Source organism: Lampris incognitus, chromosome 14 (assembly GCF_029633865.1).
Source record: "Lampris incognitus isolate fLamInc1 chromosome 14, fLamInc1.hap2, whole genome shotgun sequence".
Classification (NCBI taxonomy): domain Eukaryota; kingdom Metazoa; phylum Chordata; class Actinopteri; order Lampriformes; family Lampridae; genus Lampris; species Lampris incognitus.
In genome coordinates this window covers 40060475-40077597 of record NC_079224.1, presented here as the reverse complement: position 1 = coordinate 40077597, position 17123 = coordinate 40060475, and the positions used below count along the sequence as shown (strand labels likewise).

The 17123-nt window shown below is 44.2% G+C and overlaps 1 protein-coding gene across 1 annotated transcript in view; it reads left to right on the top strand.

The window, feature by feature from the left end:
* Window positions 1-13643, top strand: part of LOC130124453 (zonadhesin-like) — a 38376-nt gene extending 24733 nt beyond the window's left edge. The window contains exons 22-27 of the mRNA XM_056293907.1: window positions 551-759; window positions 971-1127; window positions 1239-1588; window positions 3782-3911; window positions 4032-4200; window positions 13328-13643. Of these exons, the coding sequence (XP_056149882.1) occupies window positions 551-759; window positions 971-1127; window positions 1239-1588; window positions 3782-3911; window positions 4032-4200; window positions 13328-13643 (1331 nt within the window). The remainder of the gene's footprint in view (window positions 1-550; window positions 760-970; window positions 1128-1238; window positions 1589-3781; window positions 3912-4031; window positions 4201-13327) is intronic.
* The last annotated feature ends 3480 nt before the right edge of the window (window positions 13644-17123 follow it).

The window sequence follows — 17123 nt, the reverse complement described above, 5'->3', positions numbered from 1 at the left end:
GTCTACTCCATTGCCTACCAACACGGGGATTGCCGGTTTGAATCCCCGTGTTACCTCCCGCTTGGTCGGGCATCCCTACAGACACAATTGGCTATGTCTGCGGGTGGGAAGCCAGATGTGGGTATGTGTCCTGGCCGCTGCACTAGCACCTCCTCTGGTCGGTCGAGGCGCCTATTCAGGGGGGACTGGGGGTGAATAGCGTGATCCTCCCACACGTTACGTCCCCCTGGTGAAACTCCTCACTGTCAGGTGAAAAGAAGTGGCTGGCAACTCCACATGTATCGGAGGATGCATGTGGTAGTCTGCAGCCCTCCCCGGATCGGCAGAGGGGGTGGAGCAGCAACCGGGACGGCTCGGAAGAGTGGAGTTATTGGCAAAGTACAATTGGGGGATTAAAAGGGGGGAAATCCAAAAAAGAAAAAGACTTAAGACATTTTAGATAACTTTGTCATGGCTCGTAGCTTCATAGACTGTACTTTAACAGATGGTACAAACATTAAATGTTCCGTCCACGAGTCTTTATGTGCTTTTACTCTCTCTCTCTCTTAAGCGCCCTCCTGTCCAGAGAACAGTCATTACACCGCTTGCGTGCCTGCCTGCCAGCCAACTTGCGAACACCTTCACGGTCCCTCTGACTGCACAGGAAATGAACCTTGCACGCAGGGATGCGTTTGCGATGATGGATTTGTACTGAAGATGAGGGTTTGTGTGCCTATACAGCAGTGTGGCTGTGTGGACAGGAACGGCAACAAGCATACCGTGAGTGACAGGTTTTAAAAGCACAGCTAAATGTGCTAGCATGTTTGGTAAATTAATGTAGGTCTGATAGTCTTATCAATGCCAGCAAATGGTGTGATGGTGCTTAAAAGTAAAAAATAAAAACGGCCATTAGCAGAAAGGTCATCATAGTAAACTAAACCTCATCTAAACAACATAAAGGTCAGTCCACCATGATGTCTCTCCTTTTCAGTTTAATGAAGTGTGGTACACAAACCACTGCAGTCAGAAATGCAAATGTGAAGAAGATGACGGTATGGGCAAGATTGATTGTGATGACAAAGATGAATGTGATGGAGGTACCGCCTGCCTTCAAGATGAAATGGGCCATTATCACTGCAGCTCCATGGGTAAAGGCTAACATATCGCTGAAAATAAATCAGAACGATGTGCTTTGCAGATACATTTCAACGGGTGTATCTTACTATATTTCAAAAGTTCTCGCTCCTGTTGCTCCACAGGTTTCAGTCAGTGCACCATCAGAGGAGAGCCTGAGTACAGGACCTTTGACGACATGAAGCACAAGTTCGAAGGCGAGCACTCATACGTACTGGTCCAGACCACCGGCCTGCCAAATAACCTTCCAGAGGTTTACATAGAAGGCATCAACGCGCACACCCCAGATAATCGACGTGGGGATGACAGCCATGATGAGAACAGCAGCGAAGAGCATGACAGCCACAGAGACAGGGATGATGATGAAGATGACGATGAAGACAGCAATGAACGCAAAGACCGCCACCGACTGAGGCAGCTCAAGATCAGGGTGTACAATCATACTGTGGAGTTCAGGAAGAACAGGAAACTGGTCGTAAGTGTATTTTCGCCCATGCATCGCCTTTATGTCAGCCTGAATTGCAGCTCTCTCCCAGCATGCTCAACATTTTGCTCACAGAATAATGTCATTGTGTTTCCGCCTGCACTAAAACATTTGCCACGGCAGTGTGGGAAATAATCAGTTTTTCTTAATATTTTCCCTCCGAGGTGGCTGAGTAGAGATGCAGGTGATACACAGTGTGCTAAATTATGTTGTGTCATGCTTATTTCCCTGATGGCACATTGTGTGTGTGTGTGTGTGTGTGTGTGTGTGTGTGTGTGTGTGTGTAATGCAACGGTCATCAAAAGAGAGACAGGGAAACTGGTTTCTCATAAAGAAGCGTAGCCTACCATACATTAATCATACATCTGATGTTGCTTCCTGGCTTCTCTTCTCCTTCAGCAGAACAAATATATGCACAGATATTTATCAGGACACATATTCAGTCCACACAACACTTCATCCTACTGCCATTTTACAGAACAAAACTGGCAACAGCCCAGATGTGATATTACTGGAAACATAATGTAATGTGCCTCTAAACAACAATATGAGCTAGAGAAGTGTCTTCTGCTTAGAAAACATACACATTGGCGTCCAGGTCTATTCCATTGCATACCAACATGGGGATCGCCGGTTCAAATCCCCGTGTTGCCTCTGGCTTGGTCGGGCGTCCCTACAGACAACTGGCCGTGTCTGCAGGTGGGAAGCCGGATGTGGGTATGTGTCCTGGTCGCTGCACTAGCGCCTCCTCTGGTCAGTCGGAGCGCCTGTTCAGGGGGGAGGGGGAACTGGGGGGAATAGCGTGATCCTCCCACGCGCTACGTCCCCCTGGCGAAACTCCTCACTGTCAGGTGAAAAGAAGCGGCTGGCGACTCCGCATGTATCGGGGGAGGCGTGTGGTAGTCTGCAGCCCTCCCCGGATCAGCAGAGGGGGTGGAGCAGCGACCGGGATGGCTCGGAGGAGTTGGCCGGACACAACTGGGGAGAAAAAGATGGGGAAAAAAATATATCAAAATAAAAAAAATTAAAAAAAACATACACATATTGGGTACCAAGAGAAGGATGTTAGTGCTCCTGCTTTGCACATTCTTTAGAAGGAAGGTTGTTTTCAATTTTGAAATCAACTGCTGCAAATTGCTTTTATATTTGACTGGGAAACTTCTGAATTGACTCAGTTTTTCAAATAAGCTTTGAAAAAATCTGAACATTTTTCAACAGTAACATTTGAGTCTACAATGGGATTCGCCACAGTTTTAGAGAATATGCATATTAAAATTATCTGCAGAGATGCAAATGACATGTCTGAGCTTACGCTACGTACAGGAGCTCAAATTAGAAGACGCAGATTATATTTACAGCCACATCTGAGAATACTGAACGTGGGTAAATGAGTCATGGTTTATTCAGAAAGTCATAACCACCGTAATAGTACTTTCTATGGTGGAAGTCGACCAGGTATGCACTGAATGCCTATGGCCTTGCTCAAAATATAGTCATATATTGAAGTGGAAGGCATACAAGATGCAGCTGGCAAGCCATACCAACATGGACCCTGGCTCTGCCAAATGATGGAAGCTAAGCAGGTATGGGCTTGGCTACTACTTGGATGGGAGACCGCTTGGGAAAATTAGTTAGTGCCGGAAGTGGTGTTGGTGGGCCAGTAGGGGACAGTCTTCCCCCTGGTCCTAATAAAAACAACAAATATCAAATCCCAATGCCCCAGTGCAGTGACGGGGACACTGTGCTGTAGGAGATGCCGTCCTTTGGATGAGACGTTAAACCGAGGTCCTGACTCACTGTGGTCATTAAAGGTCCCATGGCACTTATCCCAAAGAGTAGGGGGTTCCCCGGTGTGCCGGCAAAATTCCCAACCTGGCTCTCCATCTGGCCACCTAATCATCCCCCCGTGTAATTGGCTCAATGATTGCTCCCTGTCCACCTCAAGCTGATGTGGGGTGAGCGTTCTGGTGCAACATGGCTGCCGTGCATCACCCAGGTGGGTGCTACACGTTGGTAGTGGTTGAAGTGAGTTACCCTCATCAATGTGAAGCACTTTGGGTGTCTAGAAAAGTGCTATATAAATGTAATGATTATTATTACTAAGATCTGGTAAACTTCAAGATGGAGTTTGGTCTTGTTCGATAGGATGAAATTTACTAACGCCTCCCCTCTTTCTCCCTCAAGGTCGATGGCAGGAGAAGCCATGGCTCTGTCTCGCCGTCTGGTGGTCTCAAGATACGAGAGCGATCCTCTCGTATCTACCTGAAGACGGACTTTGGCCTCTCAGTGGAGTTTGACGGAAGCAGCAGGGCAGGTGACTATCCTTCAGCTCATGAGCAACGTGGCTTAAAGAAGTGTTTTCACACCACTTAGGAGTGAGATGTTATCGCTCAGCAATGAATGAACTGACATCAAGATGGCGCTTTGTCCTCAGAGATCATTCTACCGCACACGTACAAGAGGAAGGTGGGCGGCCTGTGTGGAAACTTCGATGGCAGAAAGAAGAATGACCTGATGAAACCAGACGGCAGCCAGGCCAACAGCGTTGCTGAGTTTGGAGAGAGCTGGAGAGTGACGGAGGACTCGCTGAACATCAACTGGAGGTAAGGATGACGGCGGTTTCTTTTTTGGTCACAACTGACCATTTCACAACAAACACTTAGTGGGACCTATTCACTTGTTGATGAAAGTAATTTGATAATGGTATATGATCAGTTTGGGTGTAGTGAATGCATAGATAGCAGCTGGATACCTCAGTAGGTAAGAATGCCGGCTTTCTTGCCGCAGATCAGGGGTTCAAACCCCGGAGGGGACAAGTGTCCAGTAAGACTCCATGGCTTAGACTACTAATGCTATATAAGCTAATTACCTCTCAGATATACGTCGCTTTGGATGGAAGTGTCTGCTAAGTGAAATTGTTACTTGTAAGACTTAAGTTGGCTTTTTTTTCCCCTCTTAGGCGAACAAGCCTCTTTCGAACCAACCCCTGAATAGGGTCACCTGGGATTTTTAGGTCCATCATTGACCGGCGACAAGGCAATATTCTACTGTTTTTAAGCTAACTAACTATATATGTGTGTGTGTGTGTGTGTGTGTATACATACATTATGTACATACACACACATTATACATATATATATATATATATATATATATACACACACACACATCTATGTATGTGTGTGTATATAGATATGTATATATACATATGTGTGTGTATATACACTACCGTTCAAAAGTTTGGGATCACCCAAACAATTTTGTGTTTTCCATGAAAAGTCACACTTATTCACCACCATATGTTGTGAAATGAATAGAAAATAGAGTCAAGACATTGACAAGGTTAGAAATAATGATTTGTATTTGAAATAAGATTTTTTTTACATCAAACTTTGCTTTCGTCAAAGAATCCTCCATTTGCAGCAATTACAGCATTGCAGACCTTTGGCATTCTAGCTGTTAATTTGTTGAGGTAATCTGGAGAAATTGCACCCCACGCTTCCAGAAGCAGCTCCCACAAGTTGGATTGGTTGGATGGGCACTTCTTTGAGCAGATTGAGTTTCTGGAGCATCACATTTGTGGGGTCAATTAAACGCTCAAAATGGCCAGAAAAGGAGAACTTTCATCTGAAACTCGACAGTCTATTCTTGTTCTTAGAAATGAAGGCTATTCCATGCGAGAAAGTGCTAAGAAATTGAAGATTTCCTACACCGGTGTGTACTACTCCCTTCAGAGGACAGCACAAACAGGCTCTAACCAGAGTAGAAAAAGAAGTGGGAGGCCGCGTTGCACAACTGAGCAAGAAGATAAGTACATTAGAGTCTCTAGTTTGAGAAACAGACGCCTCACAGGTCCCCAACTGGCATCTTCATTAAATAGTACCTGTTAGAGCCTGTTTGTGCTGTCCTCTGAAGGGAGTAGTACACACCGGTGTAGGAAATCTTCAATTTCTTAGCAATTTCTCGCATGGAATAGCCTTCATTTCTAAGAACAAGAATAGACTGTCGAGTTTCAGATGAAAGTTCTCTTTTTCTGGCCATTTTGAGCGTTTAATTGACCCCACAAATGTGATGCTCCAGAAACTCAATCTGCTCAAAGAAGTGCCCATCCAACCAATCCAACTTGTGGGAGCTGCTTCTGGAAGCGTGGGGTGCAATTTCTCCAGATTACCTCAACAAATTAACAGCTAGAATGCCAAAGGTCTGCAATGCTGTAATTGCTGCAAATGGAGGATTCTTTGACGAAAGCAAAGTTTGATGTAAAAAAAATCTTATTTCAAATACAAATCATTATTTCTAACCTTGTCAATGTCTTGACTCTATTTTCTATTCATTTCACAACATATGGTGGTGAATAAGTGTGACTTTTCATGGAAAACACGAAATTGTTTGGGTGATCCCAAACTTTTGAACGGTAGTGTACATTATATATATAATGTGTGTGTGTGTGTGTGTGTGTATATAATCCAGTGAGTCAAGTAAATTCTTTATGAGACAGTACAAGCCTGTTTCATGCCATAAGCAATCATCAGCCATCAATAAAACTACTTGGGAAAGGACATACCATTTACTGCCTCATCATGCACATCACGTGCACATCGTCCAGTGGGGAGGGAGAGGTGCGACATTCAAAAATTCAAAAAAACGTGATCGCCAACAGTCCAATGGAGGGGTGGCATTTGTCTACTGTCATGATTTATTTATAATTATAAATTAGGTGCTTATATCTATGTCTGCAACTGCTGGCCAATTCATTCCCATTATTCACTGTGGACATTTCTGGTTTGCAGATGATCAAATATTGTTCAGTTAGACATAGATTTGCACATTTTACTGCTGGTTGAATGTGTTTTGTTCTTTGAGAGGATTATCTAGGTGGTTGAATAATTAATGTTTCTGTCCGCCAATGACCAAATATGACGGCTTAAAGATGTTACATTCTTTAAACGGTTGTTTCTGAAGCTACACACGTGTGCATTAAACCTCTTGTTGAATGTTCCCTCTGTCAGACCGACGTGTGTCTCTATGTTGGCCTTGTCATCTCTCGTCACAGTAGCTTGCCAGATACCTCTCTTTCCTCTGGCATTTTCCCTCGAGGGGGCAGGAGTCGTTCACACGGCAGTTGCATCCGGGGGAGTCCGGTTGTGATGAAGGCGTCATTGATTTGTTGATGATTCTTGTGTTGTGAGACGATATTATTTGTTGAATGTTAGGCACGCAGCTGTAACTAGTTTTGATGGTGTTCCTATTGAATATCTTCCGCAGTTGATGGTCTGGGGTAAAGCACTTATCCAAAAGTTCAAAAAACTGCTTACCCATGTTTGTGGCCGCGGTATATCGCTGTAGGGTGGGTTGTACCAGGTGATGTTTCATTTTCTGATTGAATGATTGGTTTGCTGGCAGTCAGTGTTTAATGGTGGGTTGTACTTGAGCTTAAAATTGCAGCCGCTCTTTTGTAATGCATCTTGGTATGGAGGTGTAGCGTCACTGAAGATGGACTCGCTAGATGGTAATTTCCAGAGTCTTCTATTAATGCTTTCTGGGATGTTCTTCAAGATGGAGGGTGGGCGGTTGCTTTCTCTATGGACATACTGCAGCGTGTTGTTGGGCTTAACGTACGGCTTGTGTGTGCCGCTCCTAAGGGCCACTGAGATGTCCACAAGGTCAATTTGATTTTTGTTTGCTTCAATAGTGATTTTTTTAGCCCATTGTTTGAGAATATTTTGCAGATTGTTTTCTTAATTTGCTCGCCCTCTCTTGGTGTTTTGCTACAAACTGCTAGCCCGTCATCCCCATAGAGCCCGCCATTGATGTCCAGGTGTTGTAGTTGAGATAACAAATATATTCCAACTAGTTCACAAGTTTCTGCCCCGTCGAAGCTGCCCATGGTTACACCAAATTTACTACTACCTTTTTTCGGCCATGGGTTTCCATTGTGGTACAAAGGTGATTCCTTCGCCTGGTGTATAATGTCTCTGTCTTGCTGGGATATCACTGTGTTTTACGGCATATATATGAGAGAGAGAGAGAGAGAGCATTTTTTTCCCCTCCAGAAACCATCAATGGTGTTGATAAACATACTCAACAAATGAGTGGAATATTAAGATAGATGTAGGAAAAAGAAAACTTTAATACGTCAGTACAAGCTTGTTTCGTGCGACACACACTCATCAGCTGCCCATGTGGTTTAAACAGGTTTAATCAAATTGATTGACAGCTGATGACTGCTTATGGGATGAAACAGGCTTGTACTGTCTCAAAGAATTTACTTGACTCACTGGATTATATATATAAACTTTGTTAAAAGAAACACTCAATGGTAGGGAAAGTGCTCAACAAATAAGGAGCAAAATAATCCAGTGACTCACTGGATATATATAATCTATATATATATGCACAATGAAAATACCTTACCACTCTATCTATATTATTCAATGGTGGAAAGACTTAAGTACACCACCTACCATCTTTCCAGGTTTTGTAGGATCTGGACACTTTGATGCCCGGCGTGTCCTCAAAACACCTCGATCAAATGTTACTGTTGTGTTTCTAGTTTGTCCAAGTCTCCCGAATGTTCACTTTCTGTAAAGAGATCTGTGCCGTCTTTGTCAAATAATGTAAAACACTTAAGTATATCAGAGTTTACTATTTTTTTTCCATAGCCTTGCGTATTATTTATTCCAAATTTATATTTTTACTGCTGTGCTCGTTTGACTCGGCGATCGCACATCATGTGTTGTTGTCTCAGCACCGTCACGAAGAGACTGACTCACAATGAAGGACTGCCACGAGAAGCAACAGAGAACTGGGTATATCTCTATCGTGCTGGTTATCGGTTATTTTCTATGTTTGATATCCTTGATATGAAATGTAAGTAAACACCAAGTGAACCAAATAAACAGTTATTTACAATACAGCGGTGGCTGCAATTTGTTTTTGAACGCCTGCGTTTTGCACGAGGCGGATGCTCCGAGCACACTTTGCCGCCCTTGAGGCCTCTGGGTAAATCAGACCCAGAATACTTTATTCATCCCCGAGGGGAAATTGGGTTCTATTACAGACAGTCAAGCTCTAGGAAGAAAAAACTAACAAGACACAAGATAAAAAGAAAACAGAAACAAATAGAAATAAAAGATAGAATAAGAAATAGAAATGAGAACAAATTATATCAACAAGCATGGTGCATATAACACCCTATCTATACTGCACTACTGCAGCACACAACAAGCAGCACAAACAAAACCAGACAGGGCCGGTCCAGTGACCATGAACTCCGAGTGCCTGACAGTCTGAGTCTGAGGGAGGAGCGGTAAAGTTTGATGGCCACAGGCAGGAATGACCTCCTGTGGCGCTTATCGGCAGAATGAGTCTATTACTAAAAGTACTCCTGTGCCTGACCAGCACGTCATGGAGTGGGTGGGAGACATTGTCCATGATGGCACATAATTTCCATGGCGTCCTCCTCTCAGAAACCACCGCCAGAGAATCCAGTTCCACCCCCACAACATCACCGGCCTTGCGGATCAGTCTATTGAGCCTGTTTGCATGTGCTACCCTCGACCTGCTGCCCCGACACACAATAGCAAACAGGAGCGCGCCGGCCACCACAGACTCATACCGCATCCTGAGCACTGTCTGGCAGATTCTGAAGGACCTCAGCCTCCTCAAAAAGTAGAGACGGCTCTGTCCCTTCTTGTATAGGGCATCAGTGTTCTTAGCCCAGTCCAGTTTGTCTATATACACCCCCAGGGACTTGTAGTATTCCACAGTGTCCACACTGGCCCCCTGGATGGAGACAGGGGTCACTGGTGTCACGTCCCTCCTCAGATCAACAACCAGCTCCTATGTCTTAGTCACGCTGAGCTGCAGATAAATAGACAGGGACTGCGGTTGATCCGTCTCATCTCTAACATGGGTGGTGGAGGCGCCACAAAGTGATACAGCAGCATTCTTTGCATATTTATATATTGCATGCATCTGTGAACCAGTGGTACACTAAAATGACTCATCGGGAAAGCTAATCTGACGGCTATTCGGTAATATGATCTGATCCACCTGTAAGCACAGGGCACGTTTGTTTTTCAGACAGTAATGCGATTGTTTTACAGTGAGTTCTCTGCTGGTGGGGGCTGGTGGACAAAAATAATGCACAGCACCATTCATTAGTCAGAAACCACCATGGACGGGTTTACTGTGCACGTCTTGCTCCTGATGTCTTTGCTACCCCGCTGTAACGGTGAGTGAATAACTTGGTTTCATGACTGCATAGCTTACAATAGGATTTTGGCTACTTCACATGTTTGGGGAAATATCCGACGCTGTGAGGGATGCATACAGATGCTGGTTTTGCTCAAGTTCAAGTCAGGATGACACCGACAGACACCGAGGCGAAGCCGAGATAAGACTCACAGTGATATATTCTGGAAAACTTGAATAATCACATCGCCATTGCCGGGTCCTTTTGCCGGGGCCCCGGAAGTTTTGAGTGTAGCCCTGAATATAGTTTTAAATGTGAAAAATGCCTACGTGAAACCCGACAAAAAACACAACTCCATGTGTGTGTGTGTGAAAGAAAATTTAATATTCTAATAAACTAATGTTAACATAAATACATTTAACTCTCCCCCCCCCCCCCCCCAAGTCTGGTACTGTAGCATGTCGATAACAATGATAGCAGTTGTGAAGCATTCTGCTTCTACTCATACTAATACTAATTACTAAAAACTACTAATATTTTTAACATCACAATTCATAATTAATCTGGAGGGTAAACAACAGTTTTTGAGGTACACATTTCAATTTTTCAATGATTAAGACATGTACTTTGAATGTAAATAAGGTGCCAGAGGTGATTTTTAAAAAAGCATCAAAATTAAGCTTGTTTATAAAAATAAAATTTCCGGGGGAGGACCCCCCCCCCCAGACCCCCCTACAGAAGTCCGGGCTAAGCCCCGAATGTCCTCAAATCCTGGAAGCGCTCCTGAATAATCGTGCAAGGGAAATGAAAAGTACTTGAACCCATACGCTATAATTCAGTCTTCTTTATTTTACCCATCAAAGTTCCTGGTAAGTTTCGAATTTCTGGTGACCACTATAAACAACAAAGAACAGGAAAGTTATTAAGTTAAAACTTATTACTAGACTACGTAAAAAAAAAAAGTAGTAGTCCTGCAGTAGAATTAAATGGCTGTGGCTCCTATATGATATGGTATATATATATATATATACACACACACACACATATATATATATATACACTACCGTTCAAAAGTTTGGGATCACCCAAACAATTTTGTGTTTTCCATGAAAAGTCACACTTATTCACCACCATATGTTGTGAAATGAATAGAAAATAGAGTCAAGACATTGACAAGGTTAGAAATAATGATTTGTATTTGAAATAAGATTTTTTTTACATCAAACTTTGCTTTCGTCAAAGAATCCTCCATTTGCAGCAATTACAGCATTGCAGACCTTTGGCATTCTAGCTGTTAATTTGTTGAGGTAATCTGGAGAAATTGCACCCCACGCTTCCAGAAGCAGCTCCCACAAGTTGGATTGGTTGGATGGGCACTTCTTTGAGCAGATTGAGTTTCTGGAGCATCACATTTGTGGGGTCAATTAAACGCTCAAAATGTCCAGAAAAAGAGAACTTTCATCTGAAACTCGACAGTCTATTCTTGTTCTTAGAAATGAAGGCTATTCCATGCGAGAAATTGCTAAGAAATTGAAGATTTCCTACACCGGTGTGTACTACTCCCTTCAGAGGACAGCACAAACAGGCTCTAACCACAGTAGAAAAAGAAGTGGGAGGCCGCGTTGCACAACTGAGCAAGAAGATAAGTACATTAGAGTCTCTAGTTTGAGAAACAGACGCCTCACAGGTCCCCAACTGGCATCTTCATTAAATAGTACCTGTTAGAGCCTGTTTGTGCTGTCCTCTGAAGGGAGTAGTACACACCGGTGTAGGAAATCTTCAATTTCTTAGCAATTTCTCGCATGGAATAGCCTTCATTTCTAAGAACAAGAATAGACTGTCGAGTTTCAGATGAAAGTTCTCTTTTTCTGGACATTTTGAGCGTTTAATTGACCCCACAAATGTGATGCTCCAGAAACTCAATCTGCTCAAAGAAGTGCCCATCCAACCAATCCAACTTGTGGGAGCTGCTTCTGGAAGCGTGGGGCGCAATTTCTCCAGATTACCTCAACAAATTAACAGCTAGAATGCCAAAGGTCTGCAATGCTGTAATTGCTGCAAATGGAGGATTCTTTAACGAAAGCAAAGTTTGATGTAAAAAAAAATCTTATTTCAAATAAAAATCATTATTTCTAACCTTGTCAATGTCTTGACTCTATTTTCTATTCATTTCACAACATATGGTGGTGAATAAGTGTGACTTTTCATGGAAAACACAAAATTGTTTGGGTGATCCCAAACTTTTGAACGGTAGTGTACATATATACATATACATACATATATACATACATATATATATATATACACACACACCTCTTGCCGTCTAAGTAAGGCCCTGTGGTGGCCTGGCGGCCTGTCCAGGGGGTCTCCCCCACCTGCTGCCCAATGACTGCTGGGATAGGCTCCAGCATCCCCACAACCCTGAGTAAGGATAAGCGGTTTGGATAATGGATGGATTGATGTATGGATGGATACCTCTTATATGATGTGGTATCCATGGTTACCTGAGTCAGTAACCAGGTATGTAGGTGAATAACAAGCAACAGAGTCAGTTAGCAGCATCTTCCTGCCACGACAATCCGTTATAAAGACGGGCCATTCATCAGGGCTGATTACACTCAACTGAATGTGAAAATTCCCTTTGCCAATTAGTGTGTGGAAAACTAATTATCAACTAGCCATTATCAGCTTGAAGTAAAGTGGTTTAATCAGGTAAGGGCGGTAACTTGGTGTTAACCATTATATTCTAATATTTCAAGTGAGACACATATCATAATGGTTTCATTTACTACATATATACATAATGTATGCATGTGTGCATGTTTTTTAAGTTGACTATTATTTGTCTTGAGCACAGCAACAACACAGTGAGTAAGCAGTCGTTATTAGCCATGAAATACTTGGATTTCAGGCTTCCTCAACATTGTAGATAAAAACGTGAAAAAAAAAAATAGAATTCATTAAAAAAGGAAACTAAAAATGGAACATGATGTAAAAATAAGAAGTCATCTGTACAAATAGAATATATTAAGATCTAGAAGCAAGTACAATTAGATTAAAAATAAGTATGACAGATCTGAAAAGAATTGTGACAGAAAAAATAGTATTTACTAAGTATTTAAATAAGGTAAACTGTGCAACCATCAGAGGTTGACTAGTTTAAAGAGTCGGGCAATTAAAAAAAGAAATCAGAGTTCAGGAGAAACATCAGACTTTCATACCTAACACCATAAAACAATGTGGCTGCACGACAAAGGAAATAGTGGTGCTTTATGAGCGAGTTGGCTGCAATGTTTTATCTGACGTGAGGCTTAACAGCTTAAATCTGGTCTCTCGGCTATGTCGGTGATTGCTTAGTTCAGCGTGTCTGTCAACACGTGAATGCCTCTTGTCACCGTTTCTGACATTGTGCCATTCCTCTGAATGACTGCCGTCTGCCTTAGGCCTCGGTGATGGAAAGTCATCATGTGTGGTTTGCCTGGAGCCATGTACTCACACATCTCCTTCTCTCCCCATTTTGTCTAATCCCGAAGCTCATGCAACGACTCCCCATGCGGACTCCAGCTTGGCAGCAAATGGCGACCAGATCTCCTCGTCCACCGCGAGCCCAATCCCGTCTTCAGCCCCATCATCTGCCACAACCACTTCTACTCCACATACGTCCCCTACCTCCGCCTCAGCCACCGACACACAGGCTGTGACTACACCCGTCACAGCGATTCCTACCCCGCCCCCGCACACCTCCATGACATCCACTTCATCAGCCTCGTCCACACAAACTACCTCCACCCCTCACGCATCCAGTTCAGAAACACCCACCTCCACGTCACCTTCACAGCCCCCAGATGATTACAGGACCCGTCGGTTTAGTGTGACCACGAAACACATTTCGAATTCTTCCACCGTTCCCAATTTTACCCAACCGACACCTGTCAATTCATCCCTGGACACTGACACCTTGCCCAGTCTACCACAAAACACCTCACGGGCCCCTCAGATGGGCAACTTCACCACCACCTTGCCTGCTACAGCTGCCACTATGGGTGAGTCACTGGTTACCCGTTTGACCTCTGTGTGTCGGCCTACAGTTAACTATTTATTTTCTTTTTTTTTTAAATTTCCCCCAGTTTTGTTTAACAAAACTTTATTCAAATCCAATTCAAAACATTACAAATAAGATATATCACAAGATATCACGAGGTTGCCAAACATCGGCTGGAGGGATGTGACTCAATACATCATCCACTCATATATTTTTGTAATGTGTATGTGTGTGTTGTGTTAGTGTGTGTGTGTGTGTGTTAGTTAGTGTAGATAGCGGGACCGAAAACTAAAGCACTTATGATCCTAATTCTTTTTGGAGGTGGTAGATATTGTCTCAGAGAGTAAGGGAAAAATCCCAGAAAATTAAAATTATGCATAATTATGCAAAATATGCATTTTTCTAGAAATGGCTAAAAACCACTTTTCTCGGCATTTCAGATGATTCTGAGCATATTTGATTTTTTTCACCTATATAAAAAAAAATTTCTGGGACTCATGTTTTGGCATTATGCAAAATATATGCATTTTTGCAAAAATGCGCTTATGATCCTCATTTTTTTGGGAGGTGGTAGGTATTGTTCCAGAGAGGACCAGAAAAATAGCAGAAAATTCAAATATAATTATAATAAATATGCATAATTACGCAAAATATGCATTTTCTAAAATGGCTAAAAACCACTTTTCTCGGCATTTCAGATGATTCTGAGCATTTGAGGGGAGGGAGTTGGAGTGGGGGAGGGGGTTTAGGGGCAGGGGGAAGGCGGTTAGCTGGCAGGATGAAGAGGAGGGAGATTTAGACGGGTGGAGAACCACACCGCTACATTGTAGCGGGGTTCTTCTAGTAGACACATAGTTACGAAAGACTCAGTGAAGGCATACAAGTCTTCAGGATGTTACGGACTAGTCGGGTCTAGGGGTTAAGGGTTCAACACGCAATACTAGTCCTAACCTGGAGTGTGTAAAAAAAAACAAGATGGAAACGAGGGAAGAAACAGGGAGAAGGACTGGTTTCCAAGACGAGAGAATTAGCCGGGAGGTGGGCTAGCTTACCCAGGTAGCAGGCTAGCAGTTAGCAGGTCCCTCCGACAAGGCCTCGGCCATACGGGTCTCCGCCCCCCGTGAGCGGCGGACTTTCAGTTTAGGCTTGACGGTGCCGAGCTGGAAAGGTGTGAGCTTGTAGTGTCCCGGACAGCGTGTTCAACATGGCCGTATCCTGAGGCGTATTTACGCAAACTGCCGCCATTAATTAACTCCAAGGGACGGACCCGCACGCGAATTTCCGAAATGCAGGGTGGCAGGGGAAGGCTCATTAATATTCATAAAAGAAGCGCTGTCTGATTGGCCGGTGAGCACGTTGCCGCTCTGACGTTCGCGTTGCTCCTGTCAAAGCACGTGATTTCTTCGTTGCCCTGACAACGCTTGGCTGGTCAGCTACGTTAGCTAGCATAAGTTATAACCGATTTTCGCCCATTAGATCAATATACTGTACATATTGATCCCCTAACCACTACCCGTTAACAAAACTTAATGAATTAACGTTTTCTTACCTTACGCTCGTCTCCTCGGGGCGCAAACGTCAGAGCGCGCAGCAACGTTTCACCGGCCAATCAGGCAGCGCTTCTTTTATGAATATTAATGAGCCTTCCCCTGCCACTCACCGGCCACTCACGCGGCGCTTCTTTTATGAATATTAATGAGCCTTCCCCTGTCACCCACACTGCTTAACCACACCTCCAATCATTTCTCGACGAAAACCAGTCCAAGTATGTAAGAAAGGGACGGGATGAGTATGACCCCTATCACTTCTAACAAGAAGCACATTGTAACCGGTTATTTTCTTGCCTGGTGCGGGATTCGATACGGGGTGTACTGCACCACAAGGCGACCTCGCTAACCGCTCGGCTAAAAGGTCAGACCCGTTAGCTAGGGGCTAACGTGTCTTATTAGTAGTTTACAGTTGTCACCCTCCCCGGAAGCGCGCCCTCGCGCTTCGTTATTCCCGCGCTCCGGAGAGGCTTCTGAGGATCTGCACACTTCCGGGTCCCACCGCTGCCACCAATGTAACCGGTTACTTTCTTGCCCCGTGCGGGATTCGATACCAGGTGTACTGCACCACAAGGCAACGTCACTAACCGCTCGGCTAAAGGGTCAGACCCGTTGGCTATGGGCTAACGTGTATTATTAGTAGTTTACACTACCATTACTGTGTTGGTGGACATGTCCAAGACTGCGTTTATCATCCCTTACCGAAGGAAAACGAGTTTTGCTTCATCAAATCAAAGGTGAGCCCTCGTAGTTTGGTTGTTTTTACGGTTGAATTGCTTGTATTCAACAAAACGTTGAGTTAAGTGCGGTTATGAGATCGAGGCTGGAGTCAAATTATGACCTCAAACACCAGGACACAAGAAAGCTGATGGGATCTTTGTCAAACCTGAGGAAGGCTGTGCACTACCAACTCAAACTTTGGTATGGCGGTTTCCCTACTGGGACCGTGTCACATTTAGAGCCGTTATTTACGTATTGTAGCGAATTCGGAGGACAACGCGACCCCGGGAACTGCCGCGGCCGGGAAGCGAACCCGCATCGCCCGCACTGCGGGAGACATCGCTAACCGCTCGACTAAAGGCTCAGACCCGCCAGCTAGCGGCCAGTGTGTCTTCTTATCCATGCACGTTACACCATGTTCAACCACAATCCTTTTTGTGTGTGTGTAAGAAACGGATACGTACCGGATATGAAATGTTCTCCGCAATTCTTCGCGTGTGATATTTGCTCCTCTGACCACGTCTTCCTGTCCTCCCGGCGGATCGCATGAATCCGGGGGCGTCAGTTGGGCGTGGCAAGGCATGGCTTGGCTGCCTGGTCGGTGTGAAATAGTGTATTTCAGTTACACGTTTCTCAGCGTTTTAAATGATCCTGTCACTGGAGCAAAGCCATTCATGGCACGAAGTCCAATAGATCCGAGTGAATCGGCAACTCACTCGGCTCAGCTCCTGTCTGTCGCCACTGACTCAGTGAGAGTAGCTCTCTCCCTCGCTCGCTCGCTCGCTCTCTGCGCGTGTGTCACGTGTGTAGCTAACTGCCGCGGGCGCCAGAAACAGCGAGGAAGAAGAGCGCGCGTACTGGGTAGCTAGCTAATAGCTAGCATACGAGATGGATGACTTCGAAATTAAATGAAAACTCTCAGAGGGAGAGCTTCTTAAAATGCCTAATGGGTCGGGGGACGCTTCGTTATGGGAACAGAATGGCCTCTTTGGGACGACAGTAATAGTCTACCGTGTTTTA